Source organism: Coturnix japonica, chromosome 15, assembly GCF_054131305.1.
Source record: "Coturnix japonica strain WE chromosome 15, WE-NBRP24, whole genome shotgun sequence".
Classification (NCBI taxonomy): domain Eukaryota; kingdom Metazoa; phylum Chordata; class Aves; order Galliformes; family Phasianidae; genus Coturnix; species Coturnix japonica.
The window spans coordinates 13,115,499-13,141,375 of NC_140677.1; the positions used below are offsets into that span (position 1 = coordinate 13,115,499).

The window sequence follows — 25,877 nt, forward strand, 5'->3', positions numbered from 1 at the left end:
ATCCTTCAGCCATGTCAGTGGGAACAAAATCGGCTGGGAAAAAACAGGAACCCAGTCAGAAAGTCAAACACGTGGAGACCTGGGAGACCAAACAAAGGTAATTCCTTCGGAACAATGGAGTTCCATTCGTGTCACATAACCTACATTGTAGTGAGGGCAGCTCTAACACAGTATTTAAGCATTAGCTATGGGCTATTATGGGTGTATTAAAGCTCAGATGAAGAGTGGAAGTCCTTTACAAGTGCTTGCTAAGACTTGCACTTAATGTGTTGAATAACTCCATGGGACTAGCTACAATGTATTGCTATTTAATTAAGTGAAGGTGGGATGATTAAACCATTATTAAAGACTTAACATTATCTGATTTATTTATTTTCTTCCAGATACAAAATCATTGTCAAATGAAAAGCGTGATGATCTGTTTCATGACTTTGAGCTGTTCTTAGAATGTTGTGATCATTTGCATGCAGTACTTGTGCATTTTTGTGATGGAGCTGTGCTCCAGCCATTGCTTTTGTTTCAAAAACAATTAAATAAATCAAAGCAAAGAAGAAAACAATCCTAAATAACTTGTGCTGTGGAAGAACAAAGCATTTTCCCTGTACCTTTCGTATAGAAATTCCAGTAAATTTTGGCTTCGTGCTTAAAATATCAAGCTGATGATTTCATCCATCGGTGCTTATTATTTTTGCAGACTACGCCCCGCACGATAACTGTATCTGCCTGTGGATTAGTCACCATATGCAAATGCTAATGTGACCTATTGCATTCCTTTCTTGTCTGTGCCATGGCCATGCACAGAGCCCGGCACACCCAGGCTGCAGCCCTATGTGCACAGTGCTGCCCTGCAGAGCAGATATGGGGGCGGCTGGCAGGGCACTGCTCCCCCAGCTGGGTGATGGCCGGGTGGGACGTGCTGCAGGGCACAGCTGCCTGCCTCTTTGTACATGCAGAATTAGGGCTGTGTAAGCAGTGATTCAACTTTCCCGGAGATGTATGCATGCAGTCCGACTTGAGTGCAACCAATTTAATTTGTTTTACTTACATGCTTTTCTTGAATATCAAACCACTTCTTCAGCCCTCAGTAGCAGAAGGCAGTTCCATCTCTTGAGTACACACTACAATGCATTCTGTACCACAAGCTTTAACCATTTATTCTATATACTATCACTTTCCTAAATTGAAAGTCTGGTCTACCAACTCCAAAATATAGTCTTATAGTAACGTCCTCTTTTATTGTGTGCTTAAATGTACTCTTAAAATACTATTTCCCCATTGGCTGATCTTCTGTATGCATTAAAAAGCGCTTGATGTTGTGTGTTCTGTTATAGGCAGAAGGTTCCTCTAGTGCTTCTTCAGGAAGTCAGGCAGCCGATGTCAAAGGGAATCAAACCAGTAATCCACAGATCCCATGCCTGTTGTCAATGCCCACCAGAAACCACATGGATATTACTACCCCTCCATTACCTCCAGTAGCACCTGAAGTATTAAGAGTGGCAGAACACAGGCACAAGAAGGGGTTAATGTATCCCTACATCTTTCATGTCCTAACCAAGGTATGACATTTTAAAACTATGTGCTATAAAATAACCTTTTGGTAAAGATAATTGCACTTATGTATCTGGCTAAATAATTTTGTACTTTTACATCCTGTTTTAAGTTTTGAGTTTTGGTCTGATTTTAGTGTTTCTAGCACTTTTTTCACTTGATTTTTAACCACTGATCTGGGCTGACATATTGTTGCTGTAGGTATGAGGTGACTGTTACTACTGTTTATTTTAAAAAGACAAACAAACCAACTTCTTTTGACTTTAGTATTTTATTTTGATACTTTTACATACCCATGTTTGTGCGTGTGTGTATGTATTAATTGCCCATTTCTAGAGTGTGACATGTGCTTTGGTGTTTCAGTATTAAACAGTAATTAGATTGTTTTCCCTCATAATATAATCCTTCCTGTCCTTAGTAGCCAACCCCAATAAAGACACAGCATCTGTGATAAATCCCTTTTGTTGAATCATAAAATGCAATTGTAGAACTTGATGATGCTATGAGTTCTTTGGTCACTGATTTATTTTATGTACAATTCTTGAGATCCCAGGTAAGCTGCAAGCACTTCCACACAGCTTAGGCCGCTTTCTCTGCAGTATGTTGGGTTTGGGGGGGGTGGGAAGAAGAAAAAAGTCTTAAATCCGTGGCCACATAGGAACATCTTGAAAAGCAATGGGACAGCTTCTTGCCAAAGTAAGTAGTGGAAGGAATCACAGCAGTGGAGCAGCTGTGTTCTGCACAGCCCTGTGTTTGACTTACTTGAGTTCCAAAAGAGATGAGTTCTCCTCATTGTTCCTTCTGAGTGCAAACAGAAGAGTCCCAGAAGAAAACAATGAATCCTCTTCCACTGTAGTGTTCGAAGCATTTAGTACCGGTTCCTGTACGTCTGGCCCATTCACTGTACATACTTGTACAGCAGAAGGGCACTGTCCACACTGCTGGTCATTTGCATTAGTCTTAAAAAATCCATTTCAGGCCAATAAGGACAGTAGACTGGAATTTGAAATGCACAGAAGGAAAGGTTTGGGTTTCCTTCTATTGCTGTCATGTTCTTGTACTTCCCATGTTTATCAAAGAAAAGTGCAACAAGGGAACTGTGAAGACCATTGCAGCTCTGTTTCAGAGTTTGTATAGCCGTAAACTCTTAGTACATTTAAATACTGCTGGACGTTTCCTGTCTCAAAATGAGAAGAAACTAATTAAACACCTGAATGTTGGGAATTTTCTCCTAGCAGAAAAAAGAAATGAATCTAGAGACTGTCACAATATAAATCAAATGAATCAGTACTGCTTTTTGGTTTTATTCATCTACTACCTGAAATGTTTTTTAATATTTCACTGGCGGACCTCAAGTGTGCCAGAAAAAATGTTGACAGGTTCCTCCTTGAACGGTTTTGAGATGCTTTAGAAATTGGCACACAAAGATGTTCTGTGTTATGCTGTTGTTAAACATATAGAGAAACTTTTCACACATCCTTTATAGCTAACTTAGTGTTGTCTGTATACAAGATAAACTCTTTTTTGTAGTAATTCAACCATATATCTAATAGTGCAGATAAAATAGAGATCTTTATGTAACCTAAAGTGATACAAAAAGGTCGAAGCATGCTAGTAACTTCTGTGTAAATATACACCTACAGCTGTTTACAGCTTCCACCAGTTTATGCATTTTATCTGGCTTATGTTGATTATAAAGGCTTTTGAGCATACAGAGTGCTGTAGTGCTTCCCTGTATCTCATCCCTTTACTGGAGAGTTTATTTGGGAATATCATCAATGTAAGAACAACACTAAAGGAAGCCACATTGATGGTGAAAAGGATGAGGTTTGTTCTTAAGAGAAGTTTCTTGTTGAGGTCACTGATGCCAGAAAAAAAGAGAATGTTGAGTAAGCTTTTAAAGGTATTGATTCTTGACACCTTTACCAATAGGAATGAGTAGTTTTCCAAGAAAAACTGAGCATAGTTGGATGCACATATACTGAAAATACAGAACATTGCTGCTATTTTAAGAGAGCTGGAAGGTCTTTTCATGTTTTGTTTCTGAAAAAGAAAGCATAAAATGCTTTACCCGCATCTAAAGCAACATTACTTACACAATCCCCAGTTGCAGTTGTTTGGCCAGGCCTTCTCTTAATGTTATTTTTCACACTGAATCCCCCCCCAGTACTGTTTCAGATCCTTGCACCAAACCTTCCAACTGGTGTTTTTAGGCAGCGTGAATATTTTTTTAATGACTATGTTCAATCTAGGCTGATTTTTAGCATTTAATGTTCAAATGTGCTCTGAGTGTCTTACTTCTATAGGCACGTTACGTTATTGTCATACATACTGTTTTGGTCCCAGAAGTATCTGTATGTAAAAATCAGTATTTAGATAATCCAAACAAAAAGAACAAGTGTGTGGTGGGGAAAAAAAAACTGCATAAGTGATGGGAATAATCAGAGCTCAGAGATTTACTGGCAGAAAGGAAGTAGATTGCAACAGGGTAATCCTTGTCTGGAGTTACCTTCACATGCATAAGATCCGTATTATTGCTGAATCGCGTCCTTGACAAGGTGGGATTTGCTTTAGAGCTTGATTGAGTTACTGAGCATACCTAAATACTTCATTTTTGCTCACTCTAACGTGTCATGTTTTTCTGATTTCTTTCATGGAAAAGGGTGAAATCAAAATTGCCGTTTCTATAGAAGATGAAGCCAACAAAGACCTGCCTCCTGCTGCTCTGCTTTATAGGCCAGTTCGTCAGTATGTTTACGGAGTCCTGTTTAGTTTGGCAGAAAGCAGAAAGAAAACGGAAAGACTCGCTTTTAGAAAGAACAGACTTCCACCAGAATGTATGTACTGTAGAATCCATTCTTTATTGCTCTTCCCCTCTGCTATGTTTCCCTTTGTACTGTAATTTGAATGAGAATAGTTAATAAGGTTTCATGAATGTAGCTATAGAACTGGGGGAATTTGTGGCTTATTTGATCCGTGGATAATAGAAGATGTTTTGAATTTGAGATGTTGTCTCTTGAAGCTTAAGAACTTTAAGCACTACCCTTTTCTAAGCAAGTTCCGGGGTTTGTTTTTTAGTGTGTTCAAGCTGCTCTCAGGCTTGAAGCAAATAATGTTATTTGATGGAATTTTCAGCATACATGTCAGATCCTGATTTGAGGAAATTTGTATTCTGAGCAGTTCTATGCAGTAACTTTCAAGTGCTGACATAAATATGTGGTTTAAAATCTGCAGAAATGAGGTGTGATTGTAAATAAAAGCAGACTAAACCTTTGTGAACAGGCTTGTCAAAAGATCTTTTTGCTGATTCAGTCAAAAAGACGAGTGTTAATCCTTATGTTAATCTGGAAGTTATCTTCTTAAGTTTTCTGCTTCTAGGAATTACTTCCAGAAAATTCAGTCCACTCATTCTGGAGTGTTTTACTTATTTATAATGAAATGCATGCAAGGAAATGATTGAACTTTACAGTAGCATCTTATAAAGGTTAAAGCGGTGCTGAAGCATTAAGTGGATAGCAGCGGCAGAAGTACGTATTCATATGTAGAAGTCTACTGTCTGTACAAAATGCAAAAAGCAGATATTGAGAATGTCTAAAAGCATTATTCACAGCCTTGAAGTATAAAATAATATTCAGTTGTTGTGTATATTCATGAGGAAAGTGGCAATCTGCCAACAACAATTGAAAAACTTCTACTCTTAGTTATGTTGTGGGAATTAATATTCACTCCATTCAGTTGTCTCATCACACATTGTCAAAGGCTTAACTCTTTTAACTCAAATAAGAGTATTTCAGGTTGCGAGGTTATTTCAGGATTAAAGTAATGAAGTTACTTACATTACCTATTTGCCCTCATTAGAGTTTTGTCCTTAAGTGTACTACTGCACTTGTAGTAGTGAAGTAACTCACTACTGAAGGTCTGCTTTGATTTTTCAGGATGATTTCTCCTTGTAAACCTGGAATGTTCTCTGTAGACTATTGGGATACCCATCTAATTTGTCTTCTAATTTATGCTGCTTTTCAGAGGTTTATTCTCATTGGAGACTAAGAAAGCTCCTGCTAACCTTGTTTAGTAACAGCAGCTCCAGCAAATACTATTGCAGGACGCATTCAGTTACCTGACCTACTTCTATTTTAGAACTGGCCATGCTTTAAAAGGGAAAAAGAAACCAACAAAAATTGGCACATCTGCTCAAACATGAGTAGTTTCAGCACAAAGCTACAATCGTTGGTAAAGGTAGATTTTAGCTAAGACAATAGCTTGCGGTTTGAAAGGGAGTAGGTTACAGGAATGCATTTAATTTGGTCATCTCAGTTACAAAACAGCAAGAACTGAGCAGATTGTGCAGGGTACAGAGAACAGCATCCTAAACAGCAAGAGCTGATTTCTCAAATATCCTGTATCACACTCAGTAGCTCCTACTGACTTCTCTTAGGGCTACAACACAGGCTATAGTGAACAGATGATTGTGATTCTGCTTTTATTGCTGCTCTCTAAAAACAAGTACATATGAAAGAGTAATTGGCAGAAATCAGAACAATCAAGAGAACTAAATTTCTAAATGATGTGTGTTGTCTCTATGTTTATGTAGGCAGTTGATTCTATTAATACATCAAAAATTCTGTAGTTGTACAAACCATAGCACTGGCAACATATTGTATGTAAATAATTTCCAGGTTTACTGTCTGTGAGGATTAGAGGAAGCTGTGAAAAGTGCAGAATAAATTTGGGGTGTCAGTACTATTACCAAATACACAGACAGTAAGAGAATTGACCTGTCGTCGAATAGATATTTTCTGTCTTTTAAATCATGATTATTTTTATGCAGTTGAAAAGTCAATTAGAAACAACAGATCTGTTAGAAGTAGTGAGGCTTTTTAGTAGTAATTGCCTGCTAAGTAACGCCTTTTCTGGACACTTTCTCATGTCTGCTCCCAGAGGATGTGAAAAGCTGAACTGCAACATCTCTCATTGTGCTTCTAGTGCCAAGGGCATGCCATTGGCTGTGCTCCTGTGCTTGTGAGAGGAGGTAGTCAAAGTGTCTGACTTGCTCTTCTTTTCAAGCTCTGAAACCATCTGCCCCTTCCACTCTGGAGAAATGCACACTTGTACAAGCTGCCGTTACTGTTGCTTGGATCTGAGGATTTGTTATTTTAAGCTTAGCCACCTTGTGATATACTGTTCTCCATCAAGGATGTACTCAGCTGACACTGTTTCTGCCAAAAGGAAAATCGTATCTTGAGCAATTGCCCTTTTGCAAAATCAAACATGCTTTGCTCCAGCTGCACTTTCAATGAAGATTATGAGGTTAAAAGAGTCTTGATTAATCCGCATTAGCTGTCTCATTTTCTGAAGGTGTTAGTACTTCACATCTCATGGTCAGTTTGTGGAGGGAAAAAAAATGCTAAGAGAATATTACAGGATCATAGTGTATCCTAAGTCAAAAGGGACTTATGAGGCTCATCAGATCCCTTGTAGCTTGGGGCTGTGCCCACAGTCTTGGGCAGTCTGTTCCATGCCCACTGCCCTCTGATGAAAGTGAATCCCCATCTTCTGGGCTTAATCCACCCCAGGATTTGGGTGGCCCTTTTGTCTACCAGGACACACTGTTGATTCAGATTCAACTTGCTGTCTACCAGAACCATGGATCCCTTTTCCATGGGTCTACTCTGCAGCCTCTTGTCCCATGGCTTGTATGTACAGCCAGGGTTGCCTTGTCCCAGGTGCAGAACTGGTGCATGACTTTGATAAACCTCATGCTGTCGGTGATTGCCCTGTTCTGTAATTTCATGAGAGAACATCTGAGTCAGAATTTGTCAGAAAACATTTGAGTCACAGGTAGCAGTGAAGGTTTTAACATACAGCTGGAGAATGCTGGATGCTGTTGCTTATGACTTTGGAGCCTGTGATATTCATGTATATTATATATAATCATATTATCAAGCAGGTTACCTCAGTGTAGGTTGGTGTTGAACTTCTGCACTTAGACTGACCTTCAAGTGTCTTGAGGGTGATGTTCAAAGCAGACATCAGTATATTGTACCATTCCTTGGGCTACTGTGAGTATTCAGATCTACTCATCAGCAACAGGAGGAAATTTATTGTGAAAAACAGTATAATTAGTTCTGTCGTGTTGTGACTAAACGTGCATTTATCCCGAGTGTTTGTTGTAGCTCGTGTCATCTTCAGGGTAGACGTTTCTTATCATAAAGTGGAAGTTCTGGAAGGAAAACACAAAACGTTCTTCTGAGGACAGAGATACTGAGCAGTTGAGGAAGATGGTGTTTTTGGCAGCAGTCCCAGTACAAAGTTGCCAATGTGTAAGAAATGCTCTGGAGAAATAAGTAGATATGAACTAGTCCTACATTCATCTGTTAAATGTTAAATTTGAGTGAACAGTACTGCAACTAATTGTCAGCTGATACAACTATAATTCCTTCTTCCCATCATTCACAGCCAGGAGGCTGTTTGCCACTAAGCCGTTCTCCAGAAAGAGTGGTTACCTTTCCTAAAATATATGCTATATGACCAACATCTACGTTTGACATCCTGGGCCCACATCATAAAATAGGAAGCACTACTTTTGGAGTAGTCCTTGTATTTGAAAGCCTCCAGAAGGTGCATCATATGTGTTCATGTTTGCTGTCCCAGGCCTAAGCAAGAAGTAAACACTGGTTTGATAGAGCCTGTACAAATAACAGAGTTGCTCTGCTGGCTGGTAAAGCCCATCTTGAATAGCTTAGCAGCATATAAAATCTGGTAGCAACCAAAATAGAACATGATTTTGTAGTGAGGCTACCAACTAAATATATCAGCATATTTATTTTCACTGCTGCACGTTGTCTTTGTAAAACTTAGTGTGATGTCTGTGAAGTGTAGCTGTAATGCTACAGTAGTAGTTCTAGTCCTGAAAAGCAGGAGAGATTGCTTTAAGATGGTCTGGAGCTTCTTTTTAAATCCAGGTCATGGCCTCTGCCATGGTTTGTCTGCCCCTAATTATAAGACCCTGTGCAAGGCTGATGTCTGATTGCTGATGGAGACTGTGTAGCTGTGAGAATTATCCTTGCACTGACAGTATTCTTTTCTCAATCTGTAAAGGAGGGGTTTCCAGCAGAAAGAGCTGGTCTGGTCTCATGCACTGCTTCACTAGTGAAGCATTTTCTCTGGGCTGTAACTTGAAGCTTCACTAACAAGCTCCTTGAATCCTTTCCACACTGCATAACTGGGCTCTGAGTTAAGAAGAGTGCAAACAAATTTTGGGCTGTGTCAAACTTGGGGTCACTCCAAGGCCAAAGATATCATGTCAGTCTTAACTTTAAACTCCTGTTCTGGATTAGTTGTCTTCAACATGAAAAGGGAAGATGCTTTAGCACTTGTGTAGAATCGAACACTGTTTTTGTAGATGAGAGCAAAGCGCGCACAAGAACAGAAACCTCTTAGTTTACAGCACTGCTTTTTACCAAAGGCTTCTGTAAATTACTGTTTTCTAATTTTTTTTAGGTTAAATAAACCCAACTAGTTAAACCCAAAACCCATCTTTGAGATTTAATTCCTCTGCAGTACTTGAACTACAGGCAAGCATGGCCTGTAGTAGGTCGTATTCAAGTAGGATCATATTGTTCCTAAAAGACTACAAATGGAAAATATTTCGATTGATACACTATTCATTTTTATTGCATCTGTTGGTTTTTAATCGATGGTTCAGGTATTTTAGGGGAAAGTTGCATTTTCAAATTATTCTCTTTTAGAAAATATATGCATATCTTCTATGTTGCATATCAACTTGGAATTATTAATGTAATGTTATTAGCATACTCTTGGTTGCATGTACTTATTTTGTAAGTGATGGCAATTAGAAATGGTGTGTGATTGTGATCCAGAGCAGTGTCCAAGGGATACTTTTTGGATCAGAATCTTTTGTGTACAAGGTTTTAAATCTGTGAACCTTTTTAACTTTATAGTTTCACCAGTGATAATTAAGGAATGGGCTGCTTACAAAGGAAAGTCTCCACAAACCCCTGAGCTGGTGGAAGCACTTGCCTTCAGGGAATGGACCTGTCCTAATCTGAAGAAGCTGTGGCTGGGGAAAGCAGTAGAAGACAAGAACCGAAGAATGAGGGCATTTTTGGCCTGTATGAGATCAGATACACCAGCAATGCTCAATCCAACTAATGTGCCCACTCATCTTATGGTGCTTTGTTGTGTACTAAGGTCAGTGTTACCTGAAGGTAAAACAGAACAAAATAACTTTTACTGTGCTTGTTAATCTCTGTGATACATTTAACACTTGTAACTTCGGAAGAAGGTTCTTGTTTCATTTGTAGAGCATCACTTTTGGTAGTCTTGAAAGCGTGCTGTATCCTTCAAGGTTTCTTTCTTCACTCTCTAGAGAGCTGAAGAAGGAAAAAATCTTGTGTTGCTAAGAGACCTCTGTAGCATTTGAATTAATTTACCCTTACTATACTCAAGGTTTTGACTTAAAAAAAGCCAAACATTTGGCATCTTAGGTTGATGAAGCTGTAAAGTGAAAGAGTGAGCTTTTCAGAGAACAGCTGCATAGCAGCTTGTTGGGATGGAAAGTTTGTGTGAATGATGCTCTGTCAGGTTCTCTGTGGTATAGTTACTCATCTGGTTGAGATGGTGATAACCAGCATTTGAAGTATAGTATTAAAGAGAAGATGACAAGATTCAAAATATGGGCTCTGTTAATTGAACTAGGAATGAAAGATGATCTTTTTGGGAAGGTGTTATTGTTTCAGTATGAATAACCCTGGCTTCAGCCAGATTTACAAGCTAACTTATTACACAGGAGAACTTTTAAGCCATTTGAGTATGATTAATGTGGGTTTGTTTCCAGTTCTACCTTATTTCGTCTTGCCTTTGGAAAACTAAAGATGGTTTCTTTTTCGCCTTATTGAATAGTAAGAATCCTCTACTTCACTGGAAGCAGACAGCCCCGTGGTGAATTTCATAACTGATTCACAGCTAGTCTGTCTTCAGTGTGATCTTAAATTTAAACTTTAAATCTCTTTGATATTTTGTCTGTTTTAAGTACTGAAGTCTAGACAACGAAAAAAGATTCTTCTTGATGTTGCATTCTACTGACTTCTCTGATCAAGTAAAATGCTGCTTGATGTGTCATCTGCAATTTTAAGGAAGCTTGTGAATAACATCTGGCTTCTTCTGCAGGTACATGGTACAGTGGCCAGGGGTTCGTATACTTCGTCGCCAGGAACTTGATGCTTTTCTTGCCCAAGCGTTGTCTCCAAAGCTCTATGAACCTGACCAGCTTCAGGAACTCAAGGTAATTCTTAACTGCTGCAACTTCAGAGATTTACCTTCAGTTTGCCCACGTTGCTAATTTAGTGGGTCATGCCTAGTAAGTATTAAATGCAGAACTGTAGGAAAAATTAATTTGAACATTTAAAGAGATTTCAGAGTTTGTGTTTTTGTAATGCAACAGTATTATAGGAAGTAGATACAAATAGGGCTGTTGGTGTGGTGTTCTAACTGTAGCACAGTCACTCGGTGCACAACCTTACTCTGGGGTATTTCCCCTCCCAGCTTTTACATGCTCACAATGAAATTTCCTCTTCTAGGCTTTGAACTAAAGTAAACAAGATTTGTTCTTTGCTTTTATGTTGTCTCAGAAATTTGTTAGAACCTAAGTTCTGAAAACAGCATAATTTAGTACTTAATTTTAAGTAAACGTTTTTCTGAATTGGAACAGTTTTAATTACATTTTTCTACATAACATTTATTTCCCTGGCAGCATATTTCCTAACTGGAAGCTCTGAGGGCTGTCTGGATGTTTAGGGAGCACAATAATTCCTGTTTGTTTTGAATCAGCATAGTGAAGGAGGGGAGATGCTGATCACCTTGTCATGTAGCCTGTTGAAGTCATTTCAAGTAGTCTTGCAGGTATTTTTATTTAAGATTTAAGTCAGGAAAGATGAGTGGCTAGTTCTGTTCTGAGCTGTGCTTGGATAGTGCTCTCTTTAGTTAAATTAGGATGGAGAATGTGGCACTTACCTCCTAGGTTTATTCATATTCGTAGGTATACATTACTAAGGGGCACGGACAAAAGCAGCAATCCTAGCAAAGTTCTTCCCAAAAGAAACTATAATTAAGCTCATGCAGATTTCAGCTTTTAGTTTTTTCTAAGTAATGATTTGCCCCACAACTTAGTCAGCAAGATCATTTTCAAAGCCAGCAACTGACAATTTCTTTTCTGTGGTTGAAAGCAGAGTCTGACTTGCATTCCTATAGCAACCTGGCAAAGACTTCTCAATCAATGAACCAAATCACTGTGCTTATGGAACCCCAACGCTTAGCCATAGAAATACTTAAAATGTGAGGGGAAGGAAACACCTCAGGATCTATTTGAACTTGTCACACAGCAAGTAGATAATTCATGTTAGCAACGTTAGTGGCAGAGTTAACTGGAAAACTGAATAGTCTTTCTATATACCAAATGCCAACATCAAAATCCAGCAGAAAACAACTTATTTGGTCATTCTCTCTCTGCTGACAAAGATGAGAAGAAATGTAAATTGAGGCAGCTGTACTGAATACCTGATGAGTCTTACAGGGCTGCTCATTTGCTTCAGCTCTCAAGTCTAGTTTGCTAGTGATGTGAATTATAGACTTATTCAAGAACAGCATTTCCGAGCATTGCTTATTGCTGCTAATTCCTTAAGTAGAGGCTAGATGCAAATGCAGCCCATCAAGAGAATTATTCAGATGTTTGCTACACATTCACATTGGAAGCCCTGCATGCGTACTGGGCATTTATGAATCTTGGAGATTCTGGTTGTGAGATTGCGTGAGGCATGGAATAAGAAGGATGCCTTTGTCTTTATGGAAGCAGAGGCCAACCTCTGCCTAGGGCATGAATTGGCAGTGAGTTACCCTGTACATTCAGAAATGTTCACATCTGAATGACAAACATTGGGCTCAGCAGAGTAGGAGGTGTGAGCCCTTCGCAGTCTCGGTTAGAGATGTATATTTCAAGCTGCTCGAGATGTATACCTCAAACTGTGGATATCAGTGGAAACTCAAATGACAATTGTGTAGGCAAGGGTGGATGCATCAAAGAACAGAAGAGCATCAGCAAGGTAGACTTTAATGTCAGTTTTCAAAACACAGCACAATAAGTACATAATGCCTGGGGGCTGAGATTTTGGCAAAGGTATCTATAAGAGTCAACAAAGATTTGGTGTGAACAAGAGGAAACCTCACTGTGAGAACAGCTGGATGTAAGAAAAGAATTCCCTGATAATGTATGTATCTGTGGAACGTAGAAAATTCCATACATGTATAAAATGAAAGGTGAGACTTAGGAAAACGACAAATACCATACAATATTTTTGTTCCATAGAAATTGCTCTCCAGATTCTGATTTTAAATCATAGATAAAGAATAATTATTAGCCACTTTCTTAGTATACATTGGTTAACTGAAAGATGCAATATTTAATGCAGTGTTGTTACTGTCCTCATATGAAGCAGCTGCTTCTCTTTTTTTTTACTGAAGTCAGGCAGAAAGAGCAGCTGAGTTTGATCCCAGCTGTGTATCTGCAAAACGATCTGGATAGTCTTTTGGACATTAAAGGTTATGCATAAGGAAGGTAATGTAAAATTTAATACCAAGATGTTTAAAATGTTCCCAAGAAGTTGCTGGTATTTTCAAAAGTATTTTAGAAAACGTCAGTGTTGCTGTTTTCTTATTCCTCAACTATGTAGTTGCTGCAAGCAAGTACTTTTTGCTACCACAACTGGTAGTTATTTATTCTGTAATTCTACCTTTGTGTATCTTTCCTAATTAAGTTGTATCATGAAAACGTCATCAATAAAAGGCATTCTAAAATAACAAAATCTTAAGCCAAGTTATAAAATCCAATGTTAAAAACATTGGAAAGGAAGTGCGGTACGTGGGCAGAAGAATTGAATGCTAACGTTGAGCTCATTCCTGGAACTGTCTAAAAAATAAGATTTCAAAAGCACAAGACTATTTGCAATAAATTAATTTTTAAATGAGAATGTTCACTTGTGATTTCCTCTACATGTTTTACAGCTTTTATTTGCTATAATATGCTTTAGCACTGTTTAGGAAAACCCTGCACTGCGTGTTTATCAGTGATCTTAATGCTGAAATATGCATTGTTGTAGGCACTATGTGCCACAAATACAAGATGTGTATTTAAAGTAAAACTTCTACTGGCTTCTTGAGAATGAGATGTATTCACATTGCTTATCGTGCTTTGTTGTTAAGGAATTAGTTTTTCATTTCTATTTCTTACCTAGAGAGTGAACGGATGGGAACATCAGCCTTCCAGAGCATTGCAGTTTTGCATCCACAGATTTTAACTTCACAATGGATTCTTCTGGTCAAACTGGCATTTACATGTGAAAAGTCTGACAACATTTGTAAATCGGTGTTTTCAATTTGCAAATAATGCAACCAGTGGAATAACTGAATTGCATCTCATTATTTTCTTACTAAACTTGTTTGTTTGTTTGTTTTTTGCACAACAGATTGAGAATCTGGATCCCCGAGGAATTCAGCTGTCTGCTTTATTTATGAGTGGTGTCGATATGGCACTCTTTGCAAACGATGCTTGCGGACAGCCGATTCCATGGGAGCACTGCTGTCCATGGATGTATTTTGATGGAAAGTTATTCCAGACCAAGCTCATCAAAGCAAGCCGGGAGAAAGTTCCGCTCATTGACCTCTGTGATGGTCAGGTGTGTAGATGTAAAAGTGTGGCAGATTATTAAGCGCACTGAATTTTGGCCTATCAGTCACTTACTTCTTGTTTCATCTCTCCTTAAGAGGGAAGTGCAGAGTAGATTGCCAGTGGTGACTTGTCAGCTCTATTTAATCTTAACTCTATTGTTGGTGGTTGAAATGGCATTTTGGTAGATTTTGGAGAAGTAAACTGATGTCTCTGGAAACTGAAATTTGAACTCAATTATGATCTAAAATGCTTACTCTGAGTTGAAAACTTGCTGTGTTCCTTCATTCAAGTCATCTTTTTGTGCCGAGCTGTTGTCACAAAGGATGAAGATGCTGTGGTTTTACAATGAAAGAAAATCTCTAATTTATTTTACAGGTTGTAAAGTCATCTTAGGATTCTTAAGCTCAAAATCTCAATTCTTGCAGCCATCAAAAGATAAAAATGAATACGATTTTTGATGTACATAGTTCATGCGAAGCTGTTATCTAACTGTAAAAGCAAGGAATAGATGAAGTTAATAGTTTACTGAATGTCCAAAGCATGGTATTTTTGCTGACTGTTTGGAAGATAAGAAATCTTTTAACAAAAGAGCTTATTTGTTGTTCCTGACTCAAGGGAAACTCCTTGTAGATTAAATCTTGTTGGAGGCTGTGGTCACACTCAGATTCCTCAGCCTCCAGGCATAAATTTGGTTTTGCAGCCCAAGTTTATGATGATTATTCTCTTTAAATTTTAAAGGACTACATTAAGCTTTTGGGAGTCTATAGGCTGATGCTTGTCAGTTCCTTCTAAGATTTCTATGTTGCCAACTTCTAAACTATCTCAGGATTTAGACTTCCATCTCTACTGATACACAGGGAGTTTTTTTTTGGTGAACATTTGGTATGTTGTTGAACTGTTAGGGGATATGCAAGGTAGATGATTGTAATTTATAAAGTTCTTTGCAGTACTTATCTACCATTATGTTCTTTTGCTTTTGTCTTTGAATTTGTTCCATAAACACAGCTTTAGAGAACTGAAATCAGAATTCTAACATCCATTTATGACCTTCTTTTTATTCATAGGCTGAGCAGGCAGCCAAGGTTGAAAAGATGCGTCAGAGCATCCTAGAAGGATTAAATTTCTCCAGGCAGAACCATCCTCTCCCTTTCCCACCTCCACCTGCCATGCCTTTCTATCCAGCTTCTATGTATCCTCGACACTTTGGGCCAGTCCCACCACCTCAGGGCAGGGGGAGAGGCTTTGCTGGTAAGTGATGGGACAGCAGTGTAAAACTCATTGGCATGAAGTGTTATCTTGTCTTTCATATTCCCCAAACTTGAACTGATTTGCGTGTTTGGTTTCATAGGAAAAATGCATAAAAAGAAGTGGTTGGCACACATTGTCCTGTGCCAATCACTGCATTTTGTTGTTACTTTTATTAGCTATAGCCTGGCATTATGGAATGTGCTGTATTGCTGCATATTTCCATCAGGATTTTTAGTAGCTGTACCAGATCAAAATATTTATACAGCTACTGTATGAAAAAGCAAAAATAAGATGAACAAGTCAACGCTGGATGATATGAGATGACTCTTATTTGAACTGTACTTTGTTTCAAAATGTTCATATGTAAATGTGCAGTCATAGTCGGTCAGGTTTGAAGACCAGTTTTCCCTCACCTCACCCCTCTCCGTTTTGCCACAGCCATTTAACCATTGGCACCCTCAAGTGTAAATACTGGAGGGCGCTGGTGAAACCATTCCTGGCCCTTTCTCATATGATCTCCTTCCTCAAAACCACCTCTGGTTGCAGAGGGCCTTAGGTGAATTGATGCTGGGCTTTCTGAGTAAGACGACATTGAGGTGCCACCACTGTAACCAAAAAGTAGCTGTGAGCATCTTCATGCTCATTACACTGTAGAGGCTGGAATGGCTATTCCAAGGCCAAGTGCAGGCCTGCAGGTGGCAGAGCCCAGCGGGAGGGCTTTGGCCAGGCCATCTCAGAGGCGCTGTGCTGCCCTTTGCCAGGCCCAAGCACCACCAGTGCAGGAGCACAGCACTGGTGCTGGGAGGAAGGAAGGAGGTGGCAGCGGCTCTGCTAGGGGCCTTCCCTGATGCCTGCTCCCCTCACAGCTTTTCCCCTGTCTTTCTTTACCCTGGGTCTAACAGGAGTCTATGGCTTCGGAGGCCCTTATGGGGAAACAGTAGCCACAGGCGCTTACCGGGCCTTCCGGGTGGCAGCGGCAGGACACTCCGGAGCCTTCTCTGGCAATGACAGCAACAGGACTAGCAAGTTTCAGGGCGGTAATTATACCCCAAAACCCTTTTCTTAGAGCTTCTGGCAACAGCTTCCTTCACTTCACGGTTTGGTCTGAGGCTTCCTACTGACTCCAGTCTCCCTCTCTCCCTAACTGTCTCGGCTCTCTCCTCCGCAGCCCTCAGGCTGCAGTGAGGCTGCGCTCTCCGCTCTGCTGCCCGGCCTGTCCCGGCCCCGCACACCCTCTCAGTGCCAACCTCTCGCGCCTAGAAATCCTCCTTCGGGCACAGAATAAATATCTGCAAACGCAACGAGCTCTTCTGTCTGTTGTGCTTTGAAACACGAGGGTGCAGCCTGTCGTGAGCTGAGCTGTGCTGGAATGTATTAACAGTCATTTCCTAAAATGTGGGGGTGATTTGAGCTTTCTGCAGAACAACATAGCGTAGAAGTTACTGACTTCTGTTCCTGCTAACTCATTCGGTATCAGCATCAGTCTGGACGCAGGCTTGAGGCTGATCTATTCGTGTGTCCATTGCTTTTCTACTACACTAGGCGAGACAATGGAAATCTGTAAATTCCAATCCCACGTTTAGGATGGAATTTTTCCATACACGCAGGTGTTCTTTCTGGCCTCTGAATGTGGCCTTTTCTGGGAGCAGATGTAGCTCTTAATGCTTCATCGTGTAACACATAACAATATGCATACGAAACTGAAAGAATTACACAGGGAAGTAGAAACTTTTTTGAACTTAATATATATTTCATATATGTACATCATAATATCATTATATTATGAACTTTTGAACTAAATCACTGATTAACATTTGAAGATTAAGCGTAGCTGTGTAAATTCTATGTGTTTTGTAACCCTTTCGGTGCTGATGGTCTTACCAGCAACACCTGACCCAGCTGCACTTAGCTTCTTGAATATATGTTTTGCCCTGGCTTTGACTTTAAAGTGCAAAACACAGGTATAAAGATGAGCAGCGTGAATAATAGCTAGATTCAAATTTGGGGCAGTAGTAATTTTAGCTTGTTTCTTTGGAGGGGAAGAATAAACCTACGTTTAGACTGAGATCAGTTATTTGCTGTGTTTTTGTACCAACGTGGCAATAGTGCAGATAATTCTGCCTAGTAACATCTTTGTAGAGGTATCTTAGGCTGATATTTGTGTCTTAGGCTGGTAGCGGGTGTCCACTAAAAGAGAGATTTTAAGCTTTCAAAAACTACTTCATGGGGAGTGCAGGAAAAGAAACTTCAGGTGTCTTACATTTCACTTCAGTTTCTTAATGCTTATCTAAAGTGCGTTTTTAGTTCCTGAAACTGAAGTACTCAATTACTTTTCAGAATCTATGTATGTTTCTCTAAAAGGCTGTGGGAGGAGGGCTCATGGAGTTGCAACAGTTCTGATAGGTCGTAGTGTGAAAAATAGCTTACCTGTACCAAAAAGAGGAAACTACAAGTAATAAAATTGGGTCCAGCAAGCTTTCTGCTCAAGTAACTTCATTGTTGCGATTGTGAAGATCAAGTTTTGGTTTTGCTTTTATGTGCAGGAGTCCAACCTATTCCTTCTCAGGGAGGGAAACTTGAAATTGCCGGCACTGTAGTCGGCCATTGGGCTGGAAGCAGACGTGGACGAGGGGGTAGAGGGCCGTTTCCTCTGCAGGTCGTTTCTGTGGGAGGACCAGCGAGAGGGTAAGTGCAGTCTGTGCTACGTACTTTTCTTTCATGCAATACATTTGAAGATACGTTGGGTCAATTATGCCCACTGAGTGTTCAAGAAAAGCAATTACACTCATTTTAAGATGTTTTTAGTCAGTTATTCAGATGAGCATAAGCATTTTTACACACACAGAAAGAAATGGTACTCTGAGGGATGCACTGACTTGTTTCTCAGGGGGAAATGGCTCAAGGGTTTTTCCTTACATGAAATCAATAAATACGCTGTACCTGATCAAAACTATCACAGCATTCAATTATTTTCTTTGTCATGGTAGAATGCTTATAACGAAGTGTGATAAATTTTTTAATAACTTAATTATGTAATTCTTCCGTGAAGCAGAAAACACGGATGTTTCTCTGTTTAATAGTTCTCTGCTGCAGTCATGATGGGAGATGTGCTTGAGAGAATATTTTCTTCAGCTCTTTCATTCCATTTCACAACAGCTGATATTTCAGGTGCACGGCATTTCTGAAAAGAATTTGTGTAATATATGTAACCTTTTACTTTAAGATTGTATTTTTTTTCCATGGGTTTATTGTTCTGTGCATTACAGAACTATCATCTGTATTTAAGATTGCATCCATTACAGTAGACAGTGATGAAGTTACGTAGTTTGTGTATTATGTCACTGTTCAACTGTATTAAAGTAATGGAGGAAAGTAGGAATATTTATGCCGTCTTGAGCTAAGAAGCATCTGGAAGAATAAAGTTTTGAACTGCATAGATTACTCTCTATACGTAAATTAAGTCAAATGTACATTATCAAAAGCATGGTGCTAAAGTCAGTATGAGCTGTTGGAACACTGGTTTTGTTGGACTGGGTGAGAAAATGGTCAGACCTGAAGCACTGGGAATGTGGGACCAGGGAGAGAAGAGAGCTACTGGCATGGGGACAGGAATAGTAACAACAGCAGAAACAAGGAAGAAAAGTTCAGCAGCAGAAAACAGCATAGGTGTAGAAACAGAGCTGACATTGAAGTGGGGTGCATGTACATCTAGTGTTGTTTCAGACACTTCAGGCAGGTATCCTAAGGTAAGTAGTTGTGCAGGTTAGCAGAACCTGTAGGACACCCCTGCTCTTCCACAGCAGCAATGGGAGACGAACAGAATGAGCTCAGGGATGTGCTGAGGCACACGGCTCCACTGCATATTTACTTTTCAATGAAATTCACTGGCTGTGGACCTGTTGGTGAAAAACATCCAGGTCATTTGTATTGCCACAGTCAGGACTGCCGACAGACTGAGGCACACTGAGTGATTATCTGGAGACATCTTGAGGCTCAGAGCTGTCTTACATTTGTTCCTACCCTTGACTTCATAAAATAGCAGCTCCTCCATTTTCTGAAGAAGTAAATACGTGAATTTGTGGAAAACATCAGTAGCCGGAGACTTAGCACTGGGAAGTCCCAAGTTAAGGCCCCTCCCCGGCTGGGTATCAGTTGGAATACTGAAAGGGTGTTTCTGCTCCTTTCTGATCCATAAAATGCATTTATGGCAGAAGAAATGCTATTCCCCAGTAGTAGTTTTTGAGTTGGGACATAAAATATTTGTCCTTTTCTTTCTGTCAGAAGCACTATCTTGGGCCTGTTAGGCTTGGAGTCAAGCTGTCACCTTAGAAAGACAAGGGAACTGTCAGTGCTAGATCTTCCTGTCTCCTAATGTCTCATAATTGGCATTAAACTTCTTAAGTTTAGTGTTACTAGAATTATTCAAAGATGAGAAGTTACCATGGGCGTCCCTTACTGTTTATTGTTTCATAGTAGGAAAGTGTTATTGCTGTTGTTCCATCTAAGGCCCTGTATCATGAAGCCTGGGTTCTCTGTAGATTTCCTGCTAACCAGCACTTTCCTAGGAAGGTGTGCACTTCATTGACTGCAATTTATCTTGTAGCTCTTCACGCTTCTATTTCATTTTTTTATCTGTTGCAGCAGAGGGTATCATGTCAGGCTTGTTTACAGCATTGTCTGATGTCTCTGCAACACTAAACTTGAATGTTCTTCTTAAGGTTATACCAGCTGCTTTTTATTACCTTTGATCCATCAGTATACCTAGTGTGCTGTGAATCTGAGTTGGAAATATCTGTTATTCAGCCCTCTGAAGGGTATACTTTCACCACATAAAAAGTAAAAGGGATAGGTAATTCTTGTTAAAATCTTTGAGAAGAGTGTAGTAAGAGTAGTAAAAACAAAGTTCTCTTAGTCTTTTGCTTTGCCTTTGAATACTCACTATTTAATTTCATATTACTCAGTGTGGAGAACTGGCAGAGTGGAAAGACTTGAAGGGCACAGATCAGTGTTTCTCTGCTGCATCAGTTCAGTGTAACCGGGTTACTGTTGTGCAGCAGGAAGCAGGAGAACTGAGCAAACACCTCAGCTTCTTTTTAGGCTGTTTTCTGTACAGTTCACAGGCCTATGGAAATGAAACAATAAATACATGAACAGTTAAGTATGAGGAAATATTAGGTATTTGGAAACACCCAGCAGCATCTGGCTACTCTGTGCTGGCTTCGGAGGAGTCAGTCTTCATGCTGTGACCTCCTGGTACTGGGCATTGCACTGGAGAACAAGTAGAGCAGTCTTGGCTATCTATTGCTACATGTTGGCTACGAAGCTTTGTGGGTTTTTTTTCCCTCTCATCTTCTTGGGAGAAATTGGATGAAAGAAAGGCATAATACAAAGTTGCTTCAGGTCTGAGCATATTTATGTGTGGGGAATGTTACTGAATGGGAGGCACATTCTTTATAAGTGGTTCAAAATTCTTGCCTCTTTTTTTAACATAGAAGAATTTTGAACTCTGTTTTTAAAGTACTACGAGGATAATTTGACACTTGGAAAATGTTTCTGCAAAGCTTGAAAGGATTTAGTTCTTGTTTCTCAAGAAAGTGAAACACAGGAATCATCACCTTCTAGCGCTTACGGGTAGTAAAATACTAATTCTTGTGTTGGCTCTTGTGTCGTGCTGGTTAGTTAGAGAAATGAAAGTGTTAGACACTGGACAGCAATACTGGAAAAAAATGTTCTGGAAGTGAAATGAAATTGAAAGTACTTGTATATAAATTACTTGTTTATTTTTATTTCCTTTTTCTCAATGCTCACAGGCGTCCTAGAGGAGTTATTTCCACTCCAGTGATAAGAACTTTTGGAAGAGGCGGAAGGTACTATGGGAGAGGCTATAAAAGCCAGGGAGCAATTCAGGTAAATAAAGCCTTGTGCCTGACACTTGTTTACAGGGTAGTATAGTATGGATTTCCAGGCCAGCTAAAAGTGACAAGCACAGCTTCAAAATGTAAAGGTTTTTATTGCAATGATCTTGCCCACGATTTGAAGCTATAAGCTGCACAACCAGAGTGGATGGCAGGCTGGTTTTGTATCTCAGTCACTAGCACTCCTTGGTTATAAAAGCAGAAGTGGAAAATATATTTTGATATAAAGGCTGTGCCTTCTTGGTTCTAACCAGCTGTGGGAATAGAACATAGTTTAGAAGAACAGGAGAACTAGAAAGCTGAAGCAAATTAGCTGTTCCTGTTCCCACCCCCAGTCTGTCTCAGTATTTTTTTTCTGGAGTCACAGTCAAAGTCAATAACAAATAATAGGAGAAGGAAGATTTTTGCTGCTCCGTGTCTCCAATCTAAAAAGTAGCTCTAAGCTTCTAGGAACAAACCCAGCCACCTTTGTTGCTTGAACGCAGTTTTATGTTCGGTGACAATACAAGAAGAGTCTGTGGATCGTAATTATGGTCTGTTCCATGGATCCTTTCAATATAGCTGAAGCAAACTGATGTTTCATATTAAATGCCAATTGCTTCAGAGTTGTGTTTTCCTCCTTTTTTCATTGTACTTGCTGCTATGCAGTTTTGAGTGTTATTGATCCCAGGGTAACGGACGAGTGGGTAGTAAACAGGCAGAGAACTTTCACAGTAAATATACATGAGGTTCTTCAATTTGTCGTTTAGATGTGATTGTGTTAAGTGTAGGGAAGTACTTGCAGATAGAGGCAGAAATGTTCTCCAGCAGATAACAAACCCTGTTAACTTCAAGCAAAACTTACTCTATTGTAGGTGTAAAAATTGAAACATTTTGAAAAAATTTTCTTCCTTGCTAAATTCCAGTCTGTTCAGATTATGTATTGTGTACAGATGTCCCAATGTATTTAAAGCTCTAGATCTTGTGTACTTTGAATAGAAACTACTACATTAATTAAAGCATTGTGTTTCCAAGTACTTAAACTCAGAGAAGGAGCTCCCAAGTATGTCAGGCTTCCTGCAGGCTCACGTGTGTAAATGTAGTGCAGAAAGTACCTGAAGATAAGATGGTAGACAGTCTTAACAGACAGCAAATTGAACCAGTCACATTTTTGTTACTGGTGTGTAATTTGGATGGTAAATACTCTTAATTACATGTAGTTTAATCTAAAATTGTGCCTGTGATATAGAGAGGAAGGACAAACGGTGACGTTTTCTACTAAACTAGTCCCAAGCTCATCAGATTTCACTGTGTCACACTCTGTAACTGTAGGGTATGTTCATTTTAACAGGACAACTTGGGGAGCTTAATGCATAACAAGTAGATTTTGTTACCTAGTAAAGATTAACTGGCAGCAGTATACTTCCCTGTCCTACAAACCTGAGCAGTTAAGGAAAGTTTTTATAGGGCCAGATTTAGACGTGCACGTTTGCAACAAGATCCTCCCTGGAGAATCCGGTGGCTTTATTGTCATTAATTGTGGGGTGACATGAATAAAGGTTGGAAAATGCAACTGAAATAAGCAAGTTCTATTTATAAAATGTAAGATGTGCCTGTATCTTCACAAGATAAGGTCTTTTCTGTCTTGATCTGTATTTTACCTTCATAATGGTGAGGTGGTTCAGGAGAGTACTAACCGTACTAATTTAGGTATTTAAGATTATTAAACCATGAAGCTGTGTGCTAATGAGTTGTATAAGATGCCCATACCTTAGTCATTTCTTAATATTTACTTTGCTAACAGCGTAACAGATAAGTACGTTGCTTCTTAGCAACCCAGCCTACTTGTGTTGTTGTTTAAAGCCTGTTATGGTTCTGGAAGGCTAAGATTCATTATTACAGGTGCTTAAAAACTAAATATACATTCTTATGTTGCATAAGTCCAGTTTCTGTTGCGACAAGCAGTCGTGTAAGGTTCTGCTTTATACTTTTTGTATGAAATTGCTTTTCTACCCTCAGGAGCACATAGACTAGTATGGGAAATATTAGGGTATATGAGGTACCTTCTGAAATAGGTTGTGGTTTGTATTTGAATAACACGTAATCAGAGTTGAGCTCTGTTGATTCTCAGTGTTGGTATTCCCATGCACTTTGGTAGCTGTTACGCTGTGAAATAAGGGAAGTGTCAAAGTAGTTAATGCATTTTACCACAGGACCACCAAAAGGCCTGGCCAGACAGCACTCAGGCACTGAGACTGCTTTAACATCTGTGCTGTGCTGTTCCTTTTGTGTGCCACTACTTGTTTCAACAGTACATCGTGTTCGGTGCTCACTTGTGATACTTCTGCATGCTGCTTGTTTTAGTAGTGCCTTGTAACAGATTGTAAATATATAGCCGTGGTTCTTCAGTAATTTTCTTCTTTTCTTAAAAAATAGGGCAAACCTCCTTATGCTGCTTCAGCAGAAGAAGTAGCCAAAGAACTTAAGTCAAAATCAGAGGAATCCAAATCCTCAATTGTGTCTTCAGATGGATCCCTGGCTGAAAATGGAGTTGCGAATGAGGAAAAACCAGCTTCCCAGATAAATGGGAATACAGGAGACATCAGGGCTTCCAATCAGTCTGAAAGTGCCTTGAGTAATGACTCTAAAATGTGCAATACAAATCCTCACTTAAATGCACTAAATGCAGACAGTGTTTGCCATAAAGATGATGCTCTTGAGGCCACTGTCTTAAAAAAAGAAGAGTAAACTTATTTTTTATAGAGGGTGAAGGATGTTGGGAAGGGTCAGGATTAGGAATATCTGGAAAGAAAGAGAGCCTACAGTTACGTACATTTTTTCCTTTCCGTAAGAGAAAAATGAGGACTTTGGAAATTCGGATCCCTCTTTGATGTCAGAGATTTAAACAACACATTTTTAGTTTTAACCAGTTGTAGTCAAAATGCTACAATAAAACAAAACAAAAATAAGGAAGAGAATGAAGAGCATTTGACTCCCGCACTTAAAATGAAGTATACATAAAGTTTAAACTGGTTATGACAAAGAATAAAAAAAAAAAAAAAAAAGCTTGTAGTTTTGTTTTTTGAAATATAAAGAAAACAAATTTTGGCAGTCTTTAAGTATATATAGCTTAAAATATAATTTTTAGTACTTGGCACCATATGTATGCCATTATATTTGATTTTGCATTACTGTGTCACAATAAAGCTTTCTTTAAGGCTTTGATTTCATGATTATGGGGGGAAAAAAGGCACAACCACAGTTTTTTCTTTCTTAAATTTCATCACCGTTGACGTGGTTCTTTTTGTGTTTAAAATGTGCAAACTATCGAAACGAAAAATTATAGAGTAATATTGCAGTTCTGCTGATTTTTAAATATACATCATAACATACTTTACAAGCGAGTTTAAATGGAGATAAACTTGAAATCATAGAAGATGCAAATGACCTTTCAAAATAAACACAATGTGTTCTGAAACTTTTTGTGACTAATACCATGCATCCGTGATCAATGAACTATGTGGTTTTGAATCAGACGTAGACCATTAGTACTACTATTTGAGCTAAACTTCTGCATGGTTCATGATTTTTAAAGTGTGTAGTTAATATTATGCATGTTATTGTCCTCTTTCTTCCATTCTTACAAGTACTGTGCCCATTCGCAAAACGAAAAGCTAATAATCAGTAATAGTCCTATAAAAGATGTTAACTATGTTTAGTCATTGACTGATCTTGCTCTAACCTTAAAATTTTGTGATTATTGACCTCTGTTGCATTTATTCTAAAACCTTTTAAAAAAAAAAAACAACAAAAAAATTTATCTAGCCGTTTTGAATATCAACGTTACCCTGGTGTACTCATTGCTGTATGCATTATTGTTCTCTGTTGCTGTTTTATGCCTTCATATTAGCAGATATGAAATCCTGTGAAATACAAAAACAAAAAAAAAAAACACATAAAAATATACAAAAAAAATACAAAAAAAAAAAAGCTTTAATCTTCACACACACACACACAAAAAACAAACAAGTTACCCCCCTTCTGTAGCAGGAAACAAATGGCTTGTTCTTGAGAACTTTCCCATCAAGAATTTAGTATAAGCAAATATACCTGTATCATTTTGATGTTTTTGTTAGTGTTTCCAAACTTAATGTACTTCAAAATCAGAATCATTTCTTTATATTCGTTTTCATATAATTCTCCTGATGCTCTTCATCACACATTAGTGATCAGAAATGAGGTGTAATTCCCCATTCCCTGCCCGCAAGAGCTAAGTAGGTATCTTAATGTAAGTTGAAGGGAGTTCTGCCCCAACTCATGGATTGTGCAAGAATGAACTACTGTTGGGTTTGATTGGTTGTAGATGGATTGTGGTGTGGTGTATTTGAAGGCTATTGAATGCAACTTACAGTGCTTAATAAAAATCTTTATTCTTTTAGTATAAAATA

At 38.9% G+C, this 25,877-nt stretch overlaps 1 protein-coding gene across 3 annotated transcripts in view; it reads left to right on the top strand.

The window, feature by feature from the left end:
- The window catches only part of FAM120A (family with sequence similarity 120 member A), a 46,165-nt gene extending 20,290 nt beyond the window's left edge, over window positions 1-25,875 (top strand). For 2 of the 3 annotated variants that reach the window (XM_015874768.3, XM_015874770.3), the window contains exons 8-18: window positions 10-97; window positions 1,332-1,556; window positions 4,211-4,385; window positions 9,510-9,759; window positions 10,738-10,852; window positions 14,085-14,294; window positions 15,352-15,535; window positions 16,438-16,572; window positions 18,079-18,220; window positions 21,346-21,442; window positions 23,866-25,875. In XM_015874768.3, the coding sequence (XP_015730254.1) occupies window positions 10-97; window positions 1,332-1,556; window positions 4,211-4,385; window positions 9,510-9,759; window positions 10,738-10,852; window positions 14,085-14,294; window positions 15,352-15,535; window positions 16,438-16,572; window positions 18,079-18,220; window positions 21,346-21,442; window positions 23,866-24,177 (1,933 nt within the window). In that variant the 3' untranslated portion in view covers window positions 24,178-25,875. The remainder of the gene's footprint in view (window positions 1-9; window positions 98-1,331; window positions 1,557-4,210; window positions 4,386-9,509; window positions 9,760-10,737; window positions 10,853-14,084; window positions 14,295-15,351; window positions 15,536-16,437; window positions 16,573-18,078; window positions 18,221-21,345; window positions 21,443-23,865) is intronic. The other variant, XM_015874771.3, reaches the window with a different exon arrangement.
- Window positions 25,876-25,877: the final 2 nt, after the last annotated feature.